Here is a 26,018-nt window from a genome sequence, read left to right as displayed (position 1 = left end):
TAATTGCTGATTACTGAAATAGTCCGAAGGGGTTGAAGTCCGCCAGCAGCAGAGGATTTAGATCTGCGACTTCTGGACGGTGCTTTCGCACATTTCTCCAGAAAGGTGACGTTGTTTGTGCTGGCATCAAGGGGCGATTCACTTTTCGACTCTAAATGATGTGATTGATGACATAGCAAATTTGATTAGTTAACTCATTACGTACATAAATTGTCTGCAGGTGTTAAAGCTATAGAGCGCTTTTAGCGCTAATCTCCAGTTTTGGTCAAAAGCAGTGCGTGAATACAGTGAAATATTGTAATAGCTTTTATTTCCATGTTTCAAATGTAATGGAAACATTACACATTGAAATCCAAATCAAGCCATTCACTTATCAAGTCTGCGTTATTCTTTTACAGGAAGCAAAGAAAAGGAATATTAAGCAATGTCAACATTTCTCTCTTCAAACTCAAACTAAAAATTGCACGTCTTCCTCTTCGGTATAATCTCTTCAAGTATTTTGATGTATTCAAACTGATCCATGATCCCTAGTATAGGATAAATAGGCCCACACCGGATAGTACGAAAACAAATCCCCATACCATGAATTTTGCGCCACCATGCTTCACTGAATCTTTACAGTGTGCTGTGGCTTGAATTTAGTACCTGGGGGTCGTCTGACGTACTTTCGATGACTGAAAACAACATTTTTACTCTCATCAGTCCACAGAATGTAACGCAATTTCTCTTTGGACCAATCAGAATGTTCCTTGGCAAGTTTTAACGGATGCTACACCTGCCGTTATTTCAACAATGGTGCTATACAGGATCTTCTTGCTGACTCCGATCAAATGTCTTCTGATTGTAACAGTACTTTACAGGTAATTTTAAATTATCTTTGATCTTTCTGGAGGCGACGATTGGCTGAATCTTTGCCATTCTGACTAATCTTCGTAGTCGCTCGTTTTCTTCCGCGTGTTTCGGTTTTTTTGTTGTTATTTTAAAGCATTTGAGACCATTATAGCTGAGCAGCATATGATTAGCTGCGCTTCTTTATATATTTACTCCTCAATTAACTTTTTTAATTAACTTTGTTCCTCCGAACAAAGTTTGGAACGGACCATTTTACTTAGCAATTCAGAAGGAAATATATGTTACAATGTGCGAAACATTTACTTCCCTAACTCCTTAATAAAGGACAATTAATGAGACCTGATTTTTCACAGAATGAATGTATGATTTATTTAATTAAACTCCACACTGCTATTATTTTGAACCCATTCCTTTCAATGAATGCATTACTCAGAACAAGCACCGTGGATGTTATGGCAGCTCGGTCTGTTGTTTTTCTATTACATTACAAGTAAATTATTTGAAATGCAGCAATAACAATATTACTAATAATAGTGGTTCATCAGGTTACAGATGTTATACTGTTATTTTTTTTAACACAGCTGTGTAGCCTACATTGTATTTTTATATTTATGATGGCAACATCAACCTATTCTTCTTCTTATTATTATTGTCGTTGTTGTTATTAGGTTGTCTAAATAAAATCGTCAGTGCATTTATCGTGATATACTTTGGGCGACCTCTGTCTCTCTGTGACAGAATCGCAGGCAAAAATCTAAATATAGAACGACGTTAAAAATAACGCGTTGGTCATTTCCCTCCTTAATTTACGAAAGAGATTAAGTTCTACTTTAGTTACGATGGGTTTCGGGAAACATTCGCTAATTAAAAAACTATCTTAAGTACGAGATAACGAAGTGTTTAGCGTTAAGAAGCTTTGGGAAAACACACCAGGACTCTTTTTTTTTTTTTTTAAAGCTTTTTATTTAGGTCTGATTTTAGATAGGTTTGTAATCGTGAGGCTCGAAGTGGGGTAGGGAGTGTGCTGGACAGCAAATTGCAATTAGCGCCAGTCCTATTTGTGAAAACCTGGATTTTTCGGGTAATTAGGCAATTTGGATTACCCGAAGGCTGGCGCCCTGCCCGTGGTTTGTTTCCTGCCTTGCGCCATGTGTTGGCTGGGATTGGCTCTAGCAGACCCCCTGACCCTGTAGTTAGGATATAGCGGGTTGGATAATGGATGGATGGATTGATAATATAATATAATATAGTATAATAACACTTTAGAATACTGACTCCATTTGAAATCAGTCATTTCTGGCCCTTTCCATACTCCTAGCTGAAAAATGTTTACAAATACAACAAAACAAATAGGTTTTAAATCTACTGCATGCATGAAAATAACATTGCTATAAATACATTTTAAATATTTAACGCTGGAAATTTTGTTGGGAACTACTTCGTTTTGCAACATACATTTGCCCTTATTTGCATATCACTTTGAAGCTGGGGCAGTTAGAGACATGCCCACACTACTTAGCGCACTTTAAATTTTAACATTTATGGTGATATATGTATTTACAGAATGTAAGAGAGAGTATTAGTAATCCCAACTTATTTTTTAATTGTGTTTTGTATATTTACCTTTAGCATAATTTGTTAATCGTTGTAACAATATGAAATTAAAAACACAATTATTTTAACAGGTCATTGAGTAAATGTAGCGTTTGGGTGGCTCTGTGAAAGCCTTCCCTGTATAAGAAGAACTTGCAAAAGCCTCTCCGACTTTGCAAAGACTCGACACGCAAAAGCTGGCTTATGTGAAAACTGAAATAGCTGCATTCTTTAAAGTAAAGGTGCCGAGGTGGTTCTTCAGAACGATGCCATAGGTGAACCATTTTTGTTTAGCAAAAGATCCATCCTCATGAAGTTTCCAGCTTTTTACTTAGGTCTGATTTTAGATAGGTTTATAATCGTGAGGCTCGAAGTGGGGTAGGGAGTGTGCTGGACAGCAAATTGCAATTAGCGCCAGTTCTACTTGTGAAAACCTGGATTTTTCCGGTAATTAGGTATTTTGGATTACCCGAAGGCTGGCGCCCTGCCCGGGATTTGTTTCCTGCCTTGCGCCCTGTGTTGGCTGGGATTGGCTCTAGCAGAACCCCTGACCCTGTAGTTGGGATATGGCGGGTTGGATAATGGATGGATGGATATTTTTGCAAGTATGGTATGTACACCCAAGTCACCCTGACAGTATATCTGACCGCATGTCCCAAATTATTGGTCTTCCAGTACCAGTCACAGTCGTTAAAATAGCGGCTTCTTAATGTCATTCAACTGGGTTGTGTGGTTCCGACAAAGAACCATTTAATTCTGTGAAGGGTTCTTTGGACATTGATAAGATTCCACATATTTGAACAAAACAGAAATATGTAATGTACAGTAGGCTGCCCAAGAAGATACAACAGATACAAAAAAAATGTAGCATGTAAGACTGCATGCCAGAGTCCTTCTAGAATCACTAAGTCATTTCACAAATCAGTCTTGACCTTCTTGGTCATTTATAAAACCTTTTAAAAGTGTTTAAATAAACCCTCGGAAGAAGGCAATGTCACGATGGCGGCTGTAAACATAAATTTCTGTACTAGAAGTGAAGAGGTCTCAGGATACCTTACGAAAGACAATAAAATGATAGCAAAGGTGCAACAGCACCCCTGGTCCCCTGTTTTATCCTGTCACTTTCACTCAAAGTTTTACGTCTCCGCGCCTCTAAAGGGGGCGATTTTGGTTGGGCGTGGTCTCCTTTCACTGGTGAGCGATTCTTCCTTCTCAACGATCTTCTCGCCAGCTCTCGGGAAACGGACGAAACAGCTTGGTGAAAAACTATTGAGAGGACCCCGAGTGAAACTCTCACCGTTCGTTATCAAGATACCGGCAGACATGCAGCGAGACTGTAAACTAAGGGGAGCGCTGTTTGTCAAGGGTTAAAAGATACTAAAGCCCCCTAAAGCTGGCCAAGGGAACCAAGCGATATATCCAAAGATAGCATAACAACCTCGTGCGATGGGGGAAGGTGTTGCTCCATTAGAACTTTAAAGATTTACCAGCACTACTGTAACGCATTAAAATAAAGAAAAATACATTTTGAGAGGCTGTAGCACACAGCGAGGCCCCAAACTTTAGCTTATGTCTAAGTCAAGCTATGCGGTTAATCGATTCCTTGGTTTAGATTAAATGAATTTTTCGGATTTCGGTTGTTTTTTGCGTCATCAAAGACAAATATATTGCAGAAATAACCTTTACTATCATTCTTTGTGTGTTACTTAGTTAAAACACTCATCCACACGTACACAAACAAACAGCCGCCCGTTCATGGCACTATAGACTCGTCGTTCCCGGCTGCAAGGTGCAGAAATAAAAGTTTGGAGCAAGAGCACTGCACCACAATGGACACATTTACGACGTAGAAATAACTAGACACGCACATCTTCAGATGAAAGGGAAGCCAGAGTACACGCAAAAAGTATACATTCAGTAATAGTACGCGGGCATATGTGAGAAAGCGACGCTAAAATTCCGCATACTGTACTTGTTAACATGTACTGCAAACCTATAGTTTTAATATCAATAAAGATATTGTAATTCTGGAATCCGACGCACCTCCGTTACGGTTCTGAATATATCGGTGAAAATGGACGCTTTACGCCACTTTCTTAATGCATCAAGATATTCAATGGAGGAACTTAGAGTGAAACAGTAAAAACAGCAGGACATTTATTATTACTGCAAGAAATCTTTTACCAATTCTTTTCGGACTTAACTTGGAGATTATACCTGTACACCATATTAAAATAAATAATAAATGTTGTATTTAGCTGTTTGCAACACTGCAGCTGCCGCTTCTATTCACGGAGATTTTGCGTGTGAATGGCGTGCTTTTGTAACCAACATTTTTTAACTATTCCGTCCTCACTTACCCTGACAAAATACAGTATATATTTGTATAGCTGGTCATCTTTCACTCGCATATTTGCTGCACTTTCCTCTCTGTTGAAGAAAATGTCGGTCTCTTATACGAACACGATGTGTGGTAATGCAACCGTTTTCCATTACCTATTGCCAAGAATTGTATAGATTCAACCGCCCGAAACCTTCTCACTACATCCCCAAGTCGTGAGAAGAAGCACCTATTCTTCATAAAAATCGCGTGTGTCACTCTTTTCAAGAAAACTAATGGAAATTTCACAGACTGTTCTCACCTTGCACAGAGAAGTGCTTAGGAGACTTGCCGGCTTTCTCGAAGAGTAAACAGAATCGGCGAATCTCCTCACCACATCTGAAGCTTTCAGACTAAAAAAGTGCCCTTAAGGCATCTACATATTTTCAACAGAAATGAAGATACAAGACCGAAGCAAATTAAATAAGTATGCACGCATACTAAATTTAGCTCCGTTTTTTGATGTCTCAGATATGACAAACATACACAGAATTGATAAGTACACACATGAGATAAATTCATTGTACACATATGCATACAATTTACAAGGCAGTACAGGAAATACTGAAATATATATTGCGGAATGATTTTGGAATATTACAGGTCTCATGGCGATGATATAGAGGAACGATTTTTGGTTCTCTAAATAAGCGCGCACATGAGGGTTCCAGAAAAAACAGCCACGCAATCCTGTAAAGTGCCTTTAAAGAACCATTATTTTTAAGAGTTTGGGAAGGAGTACTTCTTTAATAACCCTATAGCCCTGAGAGCAATTTCATAAGGGTATGATTATATTTTTCATTACCTGTTAATTTAAAAAAATATGTTGGTTACAAATTGTACGTTTGATATATAAAGAATACGTTTTAGATGCTGTGTTTGAATGTTGCATATATATTTATCTTAACAGTAGACCATTTCGCATTTTGATTGACTGCGTCAAGAACCCATGAGACGGAAAACAGGAAATATTTTATGGCGGACTTTAGGAGTATCTTTATCTTTTCTGTGCTTCTAACCACTACCAAAGCCATCCAATATCTTACAATAGTGTATGGCCCATATACAGGTAAAGAACGCTTCCATGCAATTTGCGGGTTTCAAAATATGACTTTATTGAGATTATATTATTGAAACATATCAAGATCAAAACGACTTTTGGAACTGTAGAAAAGATCGGCAAATCATCTGTGACAGCAAGCTCAGTGCAAGAAACATTTTAGGGAAGTGGACCTTTGGCATCAGTCTGGCGGTGCCATACCTTCCCGTAATTGTATGACTTTTTTTTTTTTTGACTGATAACAACCACAACGTGCCATCCATTTACCACAACGTAATTTATTTAGACGCTTTTAGCAACGTAATGCAAGCAATTTGCTTATTGTTTTTTTTTTTAATGGAGCATTTGAAATTTGTGCCTATAGACATTGGGCTTTAATTTCCTCGTACATATTGTGCGTACGTAATGTACCATTCGGCTCACAAGAAACTCAAACCACATAGAGAACATTCCCTTGAAAGGACATCCGTCTAACCCAGTTTGGAGCTCAGCAATACACGAGGCCAAGGGCTGGTTTCTCGATAACAATCATGCTGTTCTCACTTACCTTTCCTCAACCTCTTTGGCCAGTTTCTCGAAAGCTTTCAAAAAGATTGGTAAGAAGAGAGGACCCCACACTGGTGAAAAAAAACTGAGTCAGAAAAAGTGTTGAGAGGTCTGGTCGACAAAAGATTTAACGAGAATTTTAAATTATAGGAACCCCTGATGATAATGCAAATTAAATAAAGAAATAACAACGGCATTCGATATGTCAGGGTATAGGAAATGCAATAATAACTGAAGCAACTATGAATGATTCTCCAAAAAAACAAACAATCAAGTAAATAAATAAATAACTTAGCATTGCAGCTAAGGAGCATTGACGATTGTCAGACACTGAGTGTGTAAATAAATTCCAGTATTGGAGAAGGGGCATGTCGAGAAGGCAAATGTATATGGAATGTACAATTATCGTATGATAAAGGAGGAAAATCCGACCTCAATGAATGGCAAAGACCTTGAAGAAATGTCGGTGAGAATGCATAGAAATTGAGAAGAAAATGACTGAAGGTTGGTTGTGGTAGGTCGATTAGGTAGAGCCAGGACGAATAAAAAAAAGACCAAAACAAAAACAAATAAATAACGTGCGAATTTGTTGGGAGGGTACCACAGGGCACTACAACTGATACATGAGGCCGTCTATTAACAAACCGATACAAACTGCAATGACTTTCATTGTTTGTCAGGGTCCATACTGTATCTCACTCACCTGACAAGAATGATGTGTAAAGTTGTGTGAAACAACTTCCAGCATTTCACATGCATTAACTCTAATTTTTCACAATAAAACGCCATAATGAACAATGTATTATGTAATCACAGCAGGCTAAGCCATCTTGTGTCACAAGACAGCAAATTACTGTAAAATTGTGCTTGGACTGGTCCGCTTTGCATCGTGGGACACATCCAGCTTGTGCATTTTCATAGAGTTTCACTTAGTTGTGTGGGACGATGACAGTTAAAAATGAAATCCTGGCTACATGAACACCAATGCCCAGAGGGGGCTGGGTGGTCTTGTGGCCTCCAAACCCCTACAGATTTTTTTTTTTTTTCCCAGTCGTCTGGAGTTTTTCTTTTTTTCTGTCCTCCTTGGCCATCGGACCTTACTCTTATTCTATGTTAACTAGTATTGTCTTATTTTAATTCTTACCTTGTCTTTTTTCTCTCTTTTCTTCATAATGTAAAGAAAGCAATTTGAGCTACATTATTTGTTTGAAAATGTGCTATATGAATAAATGTTGTTGTTGTAAACATTAGAAAGTTTTCATTCACACAGAGAAATCGAGACAAAAGGAGTAAGTGATCCAATAATGAGATCGACAGGAGAAAGAGTTCAGGATCCTTCAAAATTCAACTTGATGTAAATTTTGGGGAAAATAGGTGAATACACTGAATGCACTTAATTTTAAGCAATGTTTATCAGTTAATTATTTCACAGTGCAAGTATAGTTTTGTGAATAATTGTATTGTTGTAAAGTCACAATGGCACAGAAAACTAAATTAGCATGAAGTTATCAGATTTTACATAAGTAACTTATGCAGCAGCATTGTAAATGACTCCCACACCTTCGCACTGTAAGAAATAAAACCTTAAAGATGGCCTGCAAACTTATTTTTCTGTGCGCTGAAGATTATTTGTGGAAAATGATTGTGCTTTGTTTATTTATTTAATTTTGATAAACTGATGAACCTGCAGCATACCCTACCTTACAAAAGCAACTGTTCCTTTTCCTCCAGTTATCATGACTTCACTTTTCTAAGCACTAAATTTGTAGCGATGAATAATACTGATGGTCTGTATGTCTGACAACAACATGATTGGTAACTCAATTAACTGTTATTGATAATAATTAAAGATAACCCTTTGTCTTCCAAACGCCACACACCATGAAATCTCGTCTGCCATAGCATTGCAGGTCGGTTATATTGCTGCATCTTACACAGTTTCTGGCAAATTGGCCACAACCTTCCTTATTATGAACTTGGTTTCGCACGTCATTCTCATATTTAGGGAAGGAGGCTCTTTTCTACGAACATTGGGGATTGGATCATAATATTTGTGTCATGAGGTCAATACCACCCATCACATTTCGAAGTACATAAAATGCAAGACACCTTGTTTTGACTGTCTGCTGGTCATGTTATATACGGCGGGACAATGATAGGCACTGCACATACCGAGATGATTAATGACAAAATATTCAGTGCATCTCGCAGGACATTCCAAAAAGAACCTGTAAAAGCCTCTTTTAGTGGACCAGCCGTTTAGTATCCGGGGCTACTTCGGTCTTATTCAACTTTAAACAAAGGGTTGTAGTGTAACTGTTCTGCTTTTTTAGACCATTTCTTAGTCATTTGCTTTGCCAATAAATATTTTCAATATTTCTTCGACATTTATTCTCTTGTGATGTGTGTCTTTGTCGAAAAGTTCAGTGTCTGAAGAACAGAGTGCAGTGAAACATCAGTGTTTTGTATGCCGACACGGTAAGTACCATATGAATTCAACTGATCAAAAGCTCCTCACCAATAAGCCGATTCTCATGATTCTCACGCGGGACTGCGAATGTCGCTCATTTCGACAAAGCCAGTGAAAGTCTGCCAAGCTCTTCTCACCGGCGCAAGTTCCATCTGAAAAATAGAATTTCAGAAACAATACCAAAGTTTAATTGTCATTGTCATAAGAAAATAGAAACAGACGTACACTAGCAGAAATGTCTATTAATCCACAAGCATATTCAATATATCTTAGCTGATTCTCCTTCGCGAAAGCGACAGCCTAACCCTGCAGAAGCATAACATGTTTCTGTGTTTTAGCACGCAAATAATATAGTTTTAATAAACTTTTAAACACGGTTGATTAAGAGAAAAAATATGTCATTTGTAGGCTGCTGAAGAAAATCATGACTGAAAATACATGAATCCACGCATGGCTTTAAAAGGCAAATGTGCGCACGACAAACAAGTTTTGCAGTTTTTGAAGACTGGAAGGAGCGCTTGTTCACGCAATCAAACAAAAATAACAGAATAAAATAAAAATTAAACTAAAATATATAATTAAAATCTAGAAATCTATATAAACTAAAATGTATAAGAAAAATTCTGCTTCAGTGCACTTCATCCAGACTTTAAACATTTTTCTAACTCGTTCTTCCTCGAAAGTGTACTCGATAGCACAGGTTAAGAAAATAGATAATACACATTACCTTTCTTATAAAGTTTTATTTACCAAATTAATAAGTGGTAGCGCTGCTGCCTCGCAGTTAGGAGACCCGGGTTCGCTTCCCGGGTCCTCCCTGCGTGGAGTTTGCATGTTCTCCCCGTGTCTGCGTGGGTTTCCTCCGGGCGCTCCGGTTTCCTCCCACAATCCAAAGACATGCAGGTTAGGTGGATTGGCGATTCTAAATTGGCCCTAGTGTGTGCTTGGTGTGTGGGTGTGTTTGTGTGTGTCCTGTGGTGGGTTGGCACCCTGCCCAGGATTGGTTCCTGCCTTGTGCCCTGTGTTGGCTGGGATTGGCTCCAGCAGACCCCCATGACCCTGTATTCGGATTCAGCCGGTTAGAAAATGGATGGATGGATAACGAATATATTGAATACGATACGCAATATTGCCGTTCTTTTTAATATGCATTTTAAAAGTGATTTAAATACTTAAAAAATGTTAAATACCTCAAAAAGTGTTAACAGATGCCTAAGCGATTAATGCATTTCTCATTTTTACAGACTTCCATTATGTGTATTATAAATGAGCGAAAAAGACATTAGTGTAAAGTTGTATTCTTGCAAACCTATGTGAACTTATAACACTAACATTTTTGCACAGTGAATTCTATAGTTAAACGTATATATTCGATCATTGTTTTGTTTTCGTGCTATCGAATCAATTTGTTCAAAGTTGTTTTGAAATCGTTATTATAACAAGTTGAGAGTTTGCAAAAGAGTTGGCAGAAACACCTGAACTCCCTAACTGTAACAAGACACCTTCCTTAGTCCATTCATTTTGGCAAATTTTTTGTCACATTAATGTAATTAACCTTATAATCCATTAGTTCAGTAATTAAAACTTTACTCAATTTATTTTAATAATTCACTTATTCTTTAAGATACAAAATGCGAAACTGAGTCTAACGTACTCTGTTAATGGTGCATTTAAGAGCCCTTTAGCGCACTCTTATTTAATGACAAAAGGATGACTAAAAACCTGCAACATAGAATAAAAAGAAAAATTGAAACAGAAAGAGATTACCATTATTCAATATGTAAAAAATATCAAAATAAGGGGTGTGATTTCAATGTAATTTATACTATTTCTTGTTTAAATGCCAAAAAGTGAATCCACTGTAGTCGTTGAAGAAGTATATTTCTGTGTTTTTGATATTTTTCTTTCATTCTTAAATATAAAGCAAATTTAAAAAGTAAAAGTAAGCAAAATTTGATTGAAACATTAAAGACTTAGTAAAATTTGACTGTATTTTACATTTATCATATATTCTTTCTTGGAAGCTTTATAACTTATTTCGCGTTCACAACAGCAAGCCATACTATGCAGTAGGACTAAGCGGAGTCAGAAAACTAACCACAATTAACAGGTGGTTAAATTGGCAATTGCAATAATAATTTTCGTCAGTGTTTTAAAAATAAAGGCCTTCTGTTTTATTGTTTTGTGACTTTTTTATATTGTATTCTGTTCTCCTCGACCTTGAGTTGAAACTGATTAATTCAATTAACAGATAAATACTTATTGAAGAATAGACGTAATTTAAAACATGCACTGCGGTGTAAAACGCGGGATTTTAAACATCTTTGGGATCTGAAACTATGACAAACCTGTGGATAAAACAGATACACTTCATGTATACTACTTATCGCATGATACTAGATGTCACTCTGTGTTATTGTATACAGCGAAAATCTTTTTATCAGGAACCCTTTGGGATTTCATAAATCTGTGATCATCTATTCATGGCTATTTATGGATCCTTTTTCTTATCTTAATAAATAAAGGTTCTTTCTGGAAACTTCATGAGGATGGATCTTTTGCTAAACAAAAATGGTTCACCTATGGCATCGTTGTGAAGAACCACCTCAGCACCTTTACTTTAAAGAATGCAGCTATTTCAGTTTTCACATAAGCCAGCTTTTGCGTGTCGAGTCTTTGCAAAGTCGGAGAGGCTTTGGAAGTTCTTCTTATACAGGGAAGGCTTTCACAGAGCCACCCAAACGCTACATTTACTCAATGACCTGTTAAAACAATTGTGTTTTTAATTTCATATTGTTACAACGATTAACAAATTATGCTAAAGGTAAATATACAAAACACAATTAAAAAAACAAGTTGGGATTATTAATACTCTCTCTTACATTCTGTAAATACATATATCACCATAAATGTTAAAATTTAAAGTGTGCTAAGTAGTGTAGGCATGTCTCTAACTGTCCCAGCTTCAAAGTGTTATGCAAATAAGGGCAAATGTATGTTGCAAAACGAAGTAGTTCCCAACAAAATTTCCAGCGTTAAATATTTAAAATGTATGTATAGAAATGTTATTTTCATGCATGCAGTAGATATAAAACCCTATTTGTTTTGTTGTTGTAAACATTTTTCAGCAAGAGTATGGAAAGGGCCAAAAATGATTGATTTCAAATTGAGTCAGTATTCTAAAGTGTTTTTATATTATATTATATTAGCCATCCATCCATCCATTATCCAACCCGTTATATCCTAACTACAGGGTCACGAGGGTCTACTGGAGCCAATCCCAGCTAATACAGGGTGCAAGGCAGGAAACAAACCCCGGGCAGGGTGCCAACCCACCACAGGGCGCACACACACCCACACACCAGGCACACACTAGGGACAATTTAGAATTGCCAATGCACCCAACCTGCATATCTTTGGAATGTGGGAGAAAACCGGAGTACCCGGAGGAAACCCACGCAGGCACGGGGAGAGCATGCAAACTCCACGCAGGGAAGCGAAGCCGGGTCTCCTACCTGCGAGGCAGCAGAGCTACGCACTGCGCCACCATGCCACCCATATTATATTATCCATCCATCCTCTTCCGCTTATCCGAAGTCGGGTCGCGGGGGTAGCAGCTTAAGCAGAGAAGCCCAGACTTCCCTCTCCCCGGCCACTTCTTCCAGCTCTTCCGGGAGAATCCCAAGGCATTCCCAGGCCAGCCGGGAGACGTATATTATATTACTAGCCATGTGCGCCCAACTACGTTGCGCGTGTTAAAGTTGTCTGTGAAGGGCTCCCTGTTTAAAAGCGGCAGCCAGTCGTGAACTGGCCCCTTCATCGCACAGCATTATGATTTTATATAAGGGAAACAAAATTACAAAAGAAAACCCTTGGACATTGATTCGATAGGAACAGCCTACTCGGAATCACTGTCTGAATCGTAATTATGTGCTGGTGTAGGAGCATTTCTGCGTCTGTCCGTTCACAGTCCGTCTCATTTTCACAACGCTATCGTTTCCTCTCACGATGTCTTCTCAACCTTTCTCCAGTCTCGCAGGTTGTTTTGTGGCAATCCAAAGAGTAAGGCAATATACACGGAGCAATGGTTATAAAAGGGGGACACATAGGTATCCAGGCTCTTTAAAGCATAAATAGGGATCACTTCACTGACATGTGAGCAGGGCACAGTACAACTGTGAGACGTGCAGCACTCGCCGGCTACAACGTAACAATAATAAATTCCAGAACATGCTGTTACGTTGTCATTTTACCCACTGTCTTTCTTTCATTCATGTGTTACGTAGGCACGTACCTTTTATCTTTGGCAATCTCATTCTCTAACCAGGCCTCAGGAGCTAACCAGCGTCGCACTGTCCACCACCCCTTTCGTTATTCTGGCACATTGTTGACATCCGTGAGTAACAACAACGTACTAAACTGGAAGGTGGTCTACAAATGCGTGGAATTCACGGACAAACAAAGATCAAGATCTAAATGAAGATCTCTTTAGCTAATTTAAAGAACAACAATTTGTTTTGTTTGAATGTCTGTGTTTTGAGGTGTGACTGGAGTACTACAGTCTTCAGTAGTATAAGCCTGGAGGAGATTCTTAATGCAATGCCTATGTTTTAGCTGTCTCTCTACTGCCATCTAGTGCTTCTTCTTCTAATTCATTCGCGGACAAACAAAGATCAAGATCCAAATGAAGATTATATATAGAGATATGATATTATATTATATTATATTGTTGTGGTCTGTGAGGCCAGGTCCTAATCTTACCCTTACGATGCCTGTTCTCACATGACATCCTTACTCCCTTACACATTCACTTACAGTATACTGAGACAATCTGGAGACACCAGTTAACTTAATACAAATATATTTTAAATATTGGGGGAAATGGACAAAACTCTTAAAAATACTGTTTTTTCAATGGACTATATGTCTCTTTAATGGGTTGAATAATTTCTCATAGAACTTTTCACTGACAAAGAACCATGCAATTCTAGGAAGGGTTCTTTGCATATGAGGTTGTTTTTTTTCTGCTTTGATAAACCTCTTAATATGTACAAAAAGCCCAAAATCATCAAATGTGTGGTTTCCTAGCAGGACACTAAGTCAAAAATGGCTGTTTGATAACACAGTTCATGCATTATGTCACAGAACAGTGAAATGGACATCATTCCTGTCAAGTGGGTGCTTGGCCTACACGGTTTAGTCTAAAGGGTGTTGTACACTTATAAAAATAAAGGTCCCAGAGTGGTACTTTAGAGCGGTGGCACAGAGGTACCATTTTTGTTTCCCAATAGACCCAGTCACATGAAGGTTCTAGAAAAAACCTTTATTTATATAGATCCATAACAGGCGCTATACAATAAATAACTATGATCAGATAGTAATAGGTATGTTAGATATCAATGGGTCTTGATTTTAAAAGGACTCTCATTTCACACAATAAAACAGGCCAAGTCCAGGGTTTCTTAATCTGTTAGAACCCTTCTAGGAATAGTGTCTGCCATAGATTAAAGATTTAAGTTTTTCTTTACATATTAGGAAGTTTTTTTCAAAGCACAAAGAACCAACTTCATATGCAAAGAACCCTTCCCTGAATGAAGTAGTGCCGGTCAAGCAAAGGTTCTATGAGGAACCATACAACCCAATAAAGAACCATAAAATGCAATTAAAGAACCAGTATTTTTCGGAGTGTATAGCTGGCTACCAGATCAAGAAAACTTGAACTCAGCCTGTGTTATTATAAGTATCAGAATATTAGGAACCCACTGGGATTTCACAAACCTTTTATCACCTGTTCATGACTATTCAAGGAACCTGGTATGGATCTAAATAAATTAAGGTTCCTTTGTAACCAAATATGGTTCCACCATGGAACTATGAAGAACCGTTCTGGCACCTTTTATTTTTAAGTCTGCGGCGATGCCCTATCAGCACATCGATTACCATACCACACATGGTCAGTTTTGAAATACCAATTCAACATGCACATCTTTGAGATGTGGGGAGAAAACCCATGCAGACAAGGGTCTATAAGGGGGGCTCCTTTGCTATGAGGCAACAACAAGAGCAAAATCATTTTTTTAAATTGTGAACCTCTGAAACTATAGAGAATGATTAGAGAGGGGGAAAGTGGTAGTCTCTTAAACAAGGTACTGACTGCCACATTTCTTTGTCATTTCTATTAAACCTTTGGGGTAAAGTGACAGGCAGATGACATAAGCCCTGTCTTTGACTGAGTATAAGGTTATAAAGGAGGACGTGAGTGGTGTGAGGGCAGAATTCCAGGCCAACTGTGTAAACAGCCCCTCAAATGGTTCTGACGAAATGTATCTTACAGGTGGAGGTTACCATGAATGCACCAAAACAGAAAATGCCATTAAGTGGATCAGTGCAGTTTAATAATACACTTATCAAAAACAATCGGCTGTATCATTCACTGCTATCTAAATCATTTTACAAGCAAAGAAAACACAGTGCCAGTTATGGTATAGAAAACCAGATTCATGTGGCAGTGAGCACGCTGCTCCTCTATAGGCCCCATTGATGCAGTGCCCATGATAAATGTGCTCTTGAAATTATTAGCAGTAGCCATTTTCAGAAATGCAAGCCTGGGAATTCTGTAGTTAACTAACCCAGGAAGTGATTGAGAGTGGGAAATTTGTGCAAAAGGACTTTCACAGAGAAGAACATTTTGTTCAGTTTAGGTTTTGTGAGAATGACGTTGTGATTTTTGTGTGAAGCTCCACGTAGTCTGAATTTTGCACCTGATTAAAAAATTGTACTGAAACACACATACTATAAAAAAAAGTGGGGTAGTCATTTTTGGAGCTTCTCCTTTTATTGTTGCAAATGTAAACAAACATTTCCTATAAATTAAATGTGGACTTAAAATTGTTAAGAGAGTTAATGGGCCACTATTTTGCCTTTTTCAGTTTGTCCATTTATCTTTCTTTCCTGGTTGCTCCAGTATTCAATTGCAAAGACCTTTATAGAGGTCAAAACATTGCTTGGACGTGAAAGCTGCCGGTGTTCATGCGATTAAAAAAATAACAAAACACCGGCACGTAAGCAAATACTTCATTCATTGCACATTATTTCTCTTAAGCATTTTAAATTTCATTTTCTAGAGTCGTTGATTCAACCGTCGCCAGGCAGCCTTAGCCTCTCCCAGCACTCAACGGGTGCAGGCAGGAACAATCCTTGGATGGGTAGCAAGCCTTCACAGGGTTCTTTTACATTCTAAAACAACCAAATCAGTGTAATCGTATGATCGAATTTCATTCTAAGTTTCCAAATTCTATATCTCGGTTCCTGTCTTTCATCCTTTCAAGTCTGTCTCAGCCTCCCTCCCTAAAATATCTTATTAATGGTTTCTTCTGCGTGAACTCTTCATAAAATGGCACCAAGCACTTCTTTGATGTTTCTTTCATTCCAAGTTTAGTTTTCTCTTCTTTCAGTTCTTTCTTTAATGCGCTAACTTGTATCACAGAGCTGTTCAGGTCTCGGGACAATCAACAAGCAATTAATCTTTCTCAGAAAAGGTATATCATATGATATAAATGTGCTGAACCTTATGTAAAAAATAACATGAAATAAGGCTCTGTGGGGCGACTGGGCCAGTTAGTTATTTTAATCTTATATGGGTATACATTGGCTTATATGTTTTATTGCCTTTTGCCCATCTTGTATACCGGTAATAGCGTTCCTTAAGGCAGTTTGTATTTAAGGTTCAAATTCGCTTTTAAACTCATCGACCATGAGTAACGACATCTGGTCAGTTAATATGGCGTTATCTTCAAAGACTGGATTCTGGGTTTCAAACCCTCACTTTATCTTGAGATGCTTAAACCCTCATCTTTAATAATAATAATAATAATAATACAATAGACAAAACACAGATTATAAACAAAAGTAAAACACAGAAGTTAAAGTCAGACAGAGCAATTGTAATTAAAGAGAAAAAGCCGTCTTAAACAAATGAGTTTTAAGTTAAGATTTGAAAAGTGAAAATGATTCATTATTTCTAAGCTTAGGTGGTAGTGAGTTCCAAAGCTGGGGAGCAGAGCAACTTAATGCTCTGCTCCCCATAGTGGTAAGACGGACGAAGGGGACAGTCTAATGTATGGAGGAAGAGGATATGAGGGTGTGGGAGGGAATGGCAACATTGAGGAGGTTGGATAGATATGGAGGGGCAAGGTTATGGAGAGCCTTAGAAGTTAGTAGGAGAATTTTGAATTGAATTCGGAACTGAACTGGAAGCCAAAGAAGATGCTGCAAAACAGGAGTGATATGGTGAATAGAGGGAGTTCTAGTAATGATGCGGGTGGGCAGCTGAATTCTGGACAAGTTGAAGTTTATAAAGAGATTTGCGAGAAAGACCAAAGAAAAGGGAATTGCAATAATCCAGACGAGAAGTGACAAGGCTATCAACAAGGATAGCAGTGGTGTGGGGAGTGAGGGAAGGGGGTGCGAATACGATTAATGTTACGCAAGTGGAAATATGCAGACCGGGAGATGTTATTGATGTGGAACTGAAAGGATAAAGTACTGTCAAGGAGGACACCCAGACTCTTAACCTGTGGGGAAGGGGAGACAGAGGAATTATCAATAACAAAGGAAAAATGATCAGTTTTGGATAATGTTGATTTTGTACCAATGAGGAGAACCAAAGTTTTGTCACTTATTTAATTTAAGAAAGTTTGAAGAAAACCAGTATCTGATTTCTGCTATGCAATCAGTAAGGGAGGAGGGTGGAAAGGATGCAGTAAGGTTTGCTGGTGAGACAGAGCTGGGTGTCATCAGCATAACAGTGGAAGCTAATGTTATATTTACAAAAGATATTACCAAGGGGAAGGAGGTAAATAATGAAAATGAGGGGCCCCAGGACAGAGCCCACCTGAAGTAAGAGCGGTGGGTTGGGATGTGAAAGTTTTAAGTTGAACAAACTGAGTGCGCCCTGAGAGGAAGGATCTGAACCAATCTAGTGGTGTGTGGGTAATGCCAACTGAAGATAATCTATTGAGAAGAGTAGTGTGACAAATAGTGTCAAGGGCTGCACTCAGATCAAGGAGGACGAGAACAGGAATTAAACCAGAATCAGCTGCCATAAGGAGGTCATTAGTCATTTTTATAAGTGTTGTTTCTGTACTGTGGAGGGGATGAAAACCAGACTGGAACGATTTCTGACCTGTCACTCTGACGTCACATGTGATGAAGACCATGGAGCGGCTGCTGCTTCACCACCTGAGACCACAGGTCCGCCACACCCTCGACCCTCTGCAGTTCGCATACCAGGAGAAGGTGGAAGCGGAGGATGCCATCATCTATATGCTACACCGATCCCTCTTCCACTTGGACAGAGGCATTGGTGCTGTAAGAATTATGTTTCTGGACTTCTCTAGCGCCTTCAACACCATCCAACCTCTGCTCCTTAGGGACAAGCTGACAGAGATGGGAGTAGATTCACACCTGGTGGTAAAGATCGTGGACTATCTTACAGACAGACCTCAGTATGTGCGTCTCGGGAACTGCAGGTCTGACATTGTGGTCTGCAACACAGGAGTGCCACAGCGGACTGTACTTTCTCCGGTCCTGTTCAGCCAACATACATCGGACTTCCAACACAACTTGGAGTCCTGCCACATGCAAAAGTTCGCTGACGGCACTGCTATCATGGGTTGCATCAGGAGTGAGCAGGAGGAGGAGTATAGGAACCTAATCAAGGACTTGGTTAAATGGTGCAACTCAAACCACCTACAACTGAACACCAGCAAAACCAAGGAGCTGGTGGTGGATTTTAGGAGGCCCAGGCTTCTCATGGACCCCGTGATCATCAGAGGAGACTGTGCAGAGGGTACAGACCTATAAATACCTAGGAGTGCAGCTGGATGACAAATTGAACTGGACTGCCAATACTGATGCTCTGTGTAGAGGACAGAGTCGACTATACTTCCTTAGAAGGCTGGCGTCCTTCAACATCTGCAATAAGATACTGCAGATGTTCTATCAGACAGTTGTGGCGAGCGCCCTCTTCTACACGGTGGTGTGCTGGGGAGACAGCATAAAGAAGAGGGACGCCTCACGCCTGGACAAACTGGTGAGGAAGGCAGGCTCTATTGTAGGCATGGTGCTGGACAGTTTGACATCCGTGGCAGAGCGACAGGTGCTGAGCAGACTCCTGTCAATAATGGAGAATCAACTGCATCCACTGAACAGGATTATCTCCAGACAGAGGAGCAGCTTCAGCGGCAAACTGCTGTCACCATCCTGCTCCACTGACAGACTGAGGAGACCCCACACTATGCAACTCTTCAATTCCACCCGGCGGGGTAAAAGTTAACATTATACAAAGTTATTGTCTGTTATACCTGCATTGCTATCACTCTTTACTTTAATATTGTTCTTTATCAGTATGCTGCTGCTGGAGTATGTGAATTTCCCCTTGGGATTAATAAAGTATCTATCTATCTACTATGGGAAATTCAGGAACAGGATCATCTCCAGACAGAGGAGCAGCTTCAGCCAGAGACTGCTGTCACCGTCCTGCTTCACTGACAGACTGAGGAGACCCCACACTATGTGACTCTTCAATTCCACCGGGGGGGTGGATGTAAACGTTAATATTATGGAAAGTTATTGTCTGTCTATTATACCTGCATGGCTATCACTCTTTAATTTCATATTGTTCTTTATCGGTATGTATGCTGCTGCTGGAGTATGTGAATTTCCTCTTGGGATCAATACAATATCTATCTATCTATCTATCTATCTATCTATCTATCTATCTATCTATCTATCTATCTATCTATCTATCTATCATATAGATTATTTTAGCTTAATCTTTATCTTGGATTAATCCCTGAATGCTGGAGGACTTGTATTCTATTTTATACGAGCACATTATTTTAGACTACCCACTAAAAATACTAATGGCACTTTCAGGGTTGTGTTTTGCAAGGAACTATTTCATCCTGGGAAAGTTTCTTTGTGTATGATGTTTGTTCTTTGGGCTTTGAAAGAGTCCCCAATATATGGACAAAACAATCTGTATAGGCAACCAAGCAGGATACTAACAGATCAAGAAAATTTGAAGTTAGCCTGCTTAAAGGCTCTTTTAAAATCAGTAGCCTGTTGGTATTTCATGAATATGTTCATAGTTATTGAGAAAAAACGGTTACAGATAACAACATATAATAGTCATTTTAAAACCTTCATATTTATGGTTCCTTTGAGAAACAAAAATTGTTCCTTTATGGCATCGCCCTGCATGAAGAATCATTTGAAACCTTCGTTTTGGACTGTGTAAGAGGATTAAGGGACTAGACAGATTTTTGGAAGAAACGAATCAGGTTTCATTTTTTATTTTCATTTAGATTCCAGACAATTCCAATAAAGACTGACACATAACATATTTTATATGCACAGGCATTGCACATTCAGTAAGCTTGAAAAAAACCACTATATGAATTCATTTAAATATTTTTATTCAATCCATCCTTTTATTTTCTAAACCCATTACGTCCTGAAGGGAGGTACGGTGGTGCAGTGCAGGCTAGCGTTACATGCTTCGCAGTAAGGAGACCCCGCATGGAGTCTGCATGTTTTTAATTTTAACATAGATAACACAAATTAGCTTGCCAAAGCCCTGTCAAACAAAATTGTCATAAACATCTAAAAAGTCTTCTAAAGTTTATTAAAAATGTCCACCCCTTAAAAGGTGCCTCCCATGGCGAGATTGGTGAGAGCTTTGAGATTTCTGGGTCTACCTACCCTACCCAGGCAGCACGGTGTGCGAGGCAGGGACTTCACTTTACATTCAATGGCAGGGTGCATCCATGCGCACAGCTACAAGCACTACTGGAGAAAAGACAAATGAATGCACCTGCTCTCTTAAAAATAAAGATGTCAAAGGTTCTTGAGTGATGCTGTGGGAAAACCATTTTTGGCTCCCAAATGATGCATCCACATGAAAGTTTAAGAAAGAATTCCATTAACACCATTACCAACCATGAAGAGACAGTTAACAGTGTGTGTTCCTTGTTAAGGGTCTCTTGCTGTGTATAACACAGAGATGTGGAGATATTGTTCATATCCTGCACTTTTCTTTTTCAATCGCATATTGGGAACATTTTCAAATCTCAAAGAGCCAATTTTATTCAGAAAGAAATCTCTCCACACTCTTAAACATACTGGTTCCTTAATGGCAGTATATGCTTCTTTAATAGGTTGTGTGGTTTCTCATAGACTCAGAGACCCATTGCTTGACAATGACAAAGAACTACTTCATTCTGAGAAGGGTTCTTTGCATGTAAAGTTGATTACCATATACACCATATTGAGCCTGTTAGGGATCTAAATAAATGAAGGTTCTTTCTGGAACCTTCTTTGGGATAGCTCTTTTGGGAACAAAAAATGGCTCCCTTATATGGGAGGAGAATCACTCTGTCTCCTTTATTTTTAAGAGTGCTGAATGAAATGGTTCTTTTTCAAGAAATGGTTCTGTGAGGATTAGGAGCCATGCAATCCAGTGCCATTACAGAGCCATTCTTTTTAAAAGTGAAGTTCACTTGTATACCTGCAAAAACCTTTCACGTCACAGCAGTTGAAATATTTATTGCATTTTAGGCTTACATTTTAAATGTCAAAGTGGATTTGATTGTGTGGCACGGTGGCTCAGTGGGTAGCGCTACTGCCTTGCAGTTAGGAGATCCGGGTTTGCTTCCTGGGTCCTCCCTGCATGGAGTTTGCATGTTCTCCCCTGTCTGTGTGGGTTTCCTCCGGGTACTCCGGTACTCCCACAGTCCAAAGACATGCAGATTAGGTGCATTGGCGAGCCTAAATTGTCCCTAGTGTGTGCTTGGTGTGTGTGTGTGTGTGCGCGCCCTGCAGTGGGCTGGCACCCTGCCCAGGGTTTGTGCCCTGTGTTGGCTGGGATTGGCTCCAGCAGACCCCCATGCAGGTTGGATAATGGATGAATGGATTTGTTTGTGCTATCTTTCTAGCACAGATCTGACCACTCAGAACATCACCCAAGCTCCTGTCACAAATGGGGATATCTATTTACCCACCCATCCAGCAATCTATCCATTAGATAGACAGAAGCTTTGAAGCTCTTTAAATAAATAAATAAATGCAATATGTTCTGAAACACAAACCAGAACGACTGACAAGCAAGAAAATTAAAAAGTAAGAAAACTTCTGACATGGCTGTCACAGTCACATAGGGTCAGTTTTCTTAAAATGTAGAATTCCTTAATCCAAACAAACTTCTCTTTCCACCACTGAAACAGAAATGTCAGTCAGTCACTGTCATGGGGGTCTGATGGAGCCAGCGAACACAAGACCCATGAGCAGGGAATAGAGCACCAGCCCATCGCAGGGCTAACACACGCACCCTTCACCCTCAAAAACACACACACACACACACACACACTCTCTAGAGCCAATTTAGAATCGCCAAGTCACCTAATCTGCATGTTTTTGGACAGTGGGAGGAAACTAAAACACTAGGAGTAAACCCACGCCGACACGGGGAGAACATGCAATTTTCGCGCACCGAGGACTCGGGACGCAAACCGTAGTCTCCTTATTGCGACCCAGCAGCACTACTGTCCGACACACAGATGTTCTAGTCCTATACATCTCCTGTGCGTTATGGTCTGAATCGCAGTCGGATAAATGAGATTCGTCTTAATTATCAACTGGCAAGTTTCGGAGAACCGAAACATGAAACCAACAATGTGGCGCCCTCTATACGCGTGTTTTAATTTCATCAGACGAATTAGCCAATTAGCTCATTGTTTTTTTTTTTTTCTTCTAACCACCCAAATTAAATTTACTGTATTTTGAAATGGCTGACGTTATAGGTGCATCAAAAAGCAAGGAAAGAAAGACGTCTTCATATTAATGTTAGAAAGAAGGATTAAGCTTAAGGTCTTAACGCGCCAGTAATTTGCAAGACATTCATTCGATACTTGACGCTTCCTATTCTCTAACCGTCAAAATAACTATTTTTTCTCATGGCCAGGAGACCTACTTAGGCTGTAAATCGGACTACAGTTGATGAAAAGTCTATTGTTGTGCATGCAATCAATGCGACGCCAATTCCGTCTAATTTGCAGCTTTCTTATTAGCTTACATTACAACAGGACAATCGAAGAAATGATTGAACTTTATTTAGAACAGTATCCTTTCCAACATTTATCTTATTCACTTGAAGAATTAACAAAGTTTATTACAAAAATGATAAAAATCGCAGTAGAAAAAAAAAAAAAACAGTTGAAAACTCGCTGTCTCGCATGGTTAGATATCATTAACCAACAACTAGTATCGAGTTGATAATTTAAAACAATATTCGCAAATGGTAAGCGGCTAAACAGTTCCTTCTTGAATTTTTCAAGAAATTGGTTTGCACAAAAGATAACTAAAATAATGGCGCGATTTCTCAGTCTAAGCTTCTTGCACAAGATAATGATTTCGAAAAAAATTAAAGAATAAAAATAACTTTAGATAACCCTGTTTGAAAATTTTGTTCTATATGAATTAAATTTGAATTATAGCAAATACACTTGATCTAATGTTAACTCGCCTTAATAATATCTATTTATTTTCTAAATTTCTTTTCTGAGCGTCTACTCTGATAGAAAATAAAATACTAGTCAGTGGCATACAGATCACTCTAAGAAGAACACTTGTAATTAGTAACTTATGATGTGGAGCTGTAGATACTTAACACAAAATATGGAATTAGGATTAAATTACTCATTGCAAAGCAAAATATTAATTCTGCTAGACTTACTTTGAGAGTAGATGCGGTGGGTTCATTATAGCTCTGCTTACCGTCTGTAGTTCTGTGTGTAGTCTATTTAATGTTGTGTTTTGAACAGTTTATAGGCAATGCAATCATCTTCAAAACATTTTAATTATAATCTTACTTCAATCACTAAGAACACAGTTGACATTATGACTTCATAATAAGAAACCTGCGAGCTTGGATCGGCAACAGATTTTTAATTGTCTATATATACTACTACTTGTAAAATTCTTTTTTATATTTCTTACGCTTTTGTAATCCCTCCGGCAAACTTAAACACCACTCTCACTAACATAAATTATAACAGCGGATCAAAAAAATAAGCTTTAATTACGGTAAATGATATTAATTTGGGTAAAATGGTTAAGCTTGTAAGTAGTATTGCAGTCATAACATAGATTCCTAACAGGTATATAATTATTTGTAAATAGAGCGGTATGCGCATAATAGAACTTTTAGAAATATAGGGAGTCAGTTTTCTCCTGGTATATTACATTCAGTCCGTTTGCTATAATGGAAACTAAATATTTACTTACAGGTATACAGTACGACTGGCCTATATACTATACATCTAAAAGTACAGTAATATGTGTGTTGTTAAATTTTATTCTGTGCGTCTAAACATTTTACTGGCTTGAATTCATTAACTTATTTTCTCGTTTTTGTGCGAGTGCCCGTGATGACTATTTGTAAAGCACTTTGTGACATTTGTTCTTAAAAAGTAAAATGTTCTTACTCACACAAATATCGCAATTATTAACTCTGTTTCGGTTACCCCATGGGTGTCTGAAAAAGGTTTTGCGCGCGCCCATGAGAGTTTCTCGCACACTCTGGTTTACTAACTACCAGGTGATTGCATGTTTCGTGAACTGGCATCAAACGGACCCGTGAAACGGCGGCTTTTGACGTTTTCACAAAACGAATGAACCATAGATATTCAATCAATGTTTGAGCATTAGTTAAAGGTGCCAATGTGGTCCTTCAGAGCTATCCCATAAGGTAACCGTTTTTGGTTTCCAAAAGGAACCATCAACATGAAGTGTCTAGAAATAACTTTTATGTATTTATATTCGTATCAGGATCCAGATCTATGAGTTGTGAAATATCAAATGGTTCCTGGTTGTTAAAGATCTCTATAACATTAAAATAGCACAGACTTAAGTTCGGGTTTTGTTCATCTATTGTATCCTATGTAGCGTGCCACATCACTCTTAAAAGTTTTGGTTCTTTAATGGCACTTTATAGCTCTTTACTAAGTTGTGTGGTTCCTCTTAGCACCATTGCTTGATCAAGCACATCGTTTAATTCTGGGATGGGTTCTTTGTATATGAAGTTGGTTGTTTGTGCTTTCAAAAACATCCTAATAAAAAATGAAATCTTTATTGTAAGGTATGGGGTTCCTAGCCGGACACTAACAGAATTAGAAAACTTCTGTGACTGTGTGCCGTACGAATCCTTTAAAAACCATGGGCCATAAGTATTTCACAAATCTGTTAAGGACCCAAATAAATAAATGGTCTTTCAGGAACCTTTATTTGGATGGGTCTTTTGGGAACCAAAAAATGGTTCCCTATATGGGATCGCTCTGAAGAACCGCTTTGGCACATTAATTTTTAAGAGTGTACATTAAACATTAAAGTCCAACGAACGAACTTCATACACAAAGAAGTCTAATGATTGTTAAGCAATGGTTCTGAGAGAAACCACACAACCCATTAAAGTGTTATTATTTTTAAGAGTGTTACTTGTTGAAAAGTACATGTTGCACAAGTAGGTGAAGGTCTACATTTTAAATATTTTCCGTAAATGAGTTTTCATAACACTGCTTTTATCGATCGCTTAGCCGAATTATTTTCTGATTTCAACTTTCAGAGCGTGGTATCGGAAAACTCATGATTTGCCTCCAAAACACAAACTTCAAACGCAGCAGAACAATATTGTTTAGCTTATCACAATAGATGAGCCTCTTTTACAATAAAAAGAAGGTGGTCTTTTTCATTCACCATAACAAAAGTACAAAGACTATCTTGTGACCGAAGGGTTGTTAACACCTCCTCATGTCCCAGTATCAAGGCGGCGCCGCGGCGGATAGACCTCGTCTCACTATTATAGGAAGATATCACGACCCAAGCGATATAAAAAGCAACTGGCACTTAGGGTTTCCCCAGAGTAAACAAGCATGACTGAAGTCTGAAGCAAACAGCGGGAGAAAACACACACGCGCAACAGCTGAGAGGAGATGCCGCACTTTTTTCAGTTTTCTTCTGGCCTGAATTGACTCGCTGAACAAGTTGCTTCGCTTTTTGCA

The 26,018-nt window shown here is 38.7% G+C and overlaps 1 protein-coding gene across 2 annotated transcripts in view; it reads left to right on the top strand.

Moving 5' to 3' along the window:
* Positions 1–446: 446 nt before the first annotated feature.
* The window catches only part of eve1 (even-skipped-like1), a 33,467-nt gene continuing 7,895 nt past the window's right edge, over positions 447–26,018 (top strand). The window contains exon 1 of one of the 2 annotated variants that reach the window (XM_039740075.1): positions 447–860. Coding sequence is in view for 1 of the 2 variants with exons in the window: in XM_039740074.1 (XP_039596008.1) it covers positions 1,273–1,315 (43 nt within the window). In the remaining variant the exon portion in view is untranslated. Of the gene's footprint in view, positions 861–1,264; positions 1,316–26,018 lie in introns of those variants that run through there. The other variant, XM_039740074.1, reaches the window with a different exon arrangement.

The sequence above is a fragment of the Polypterus senegalus genome, chromosome 17, assembly GCF_016835505.1.
Source record: "Polypterus senegalus isolate Bchr_013 chromosome 17, ASM1683550v1, whole genome shotgun sequence".
NCBI classification, from domain to species: Eukaryota; Metazoa; Chordata; class Cladistia; order Polypteriformes; family Polypteridae; genus Polypterus; species Polypterus senegalus.
The sequence above is the reverse complement of the archived record's forward strand: the minus strand, read 5'-3'. Positions and strand labels throughout refer to the sequence as shown.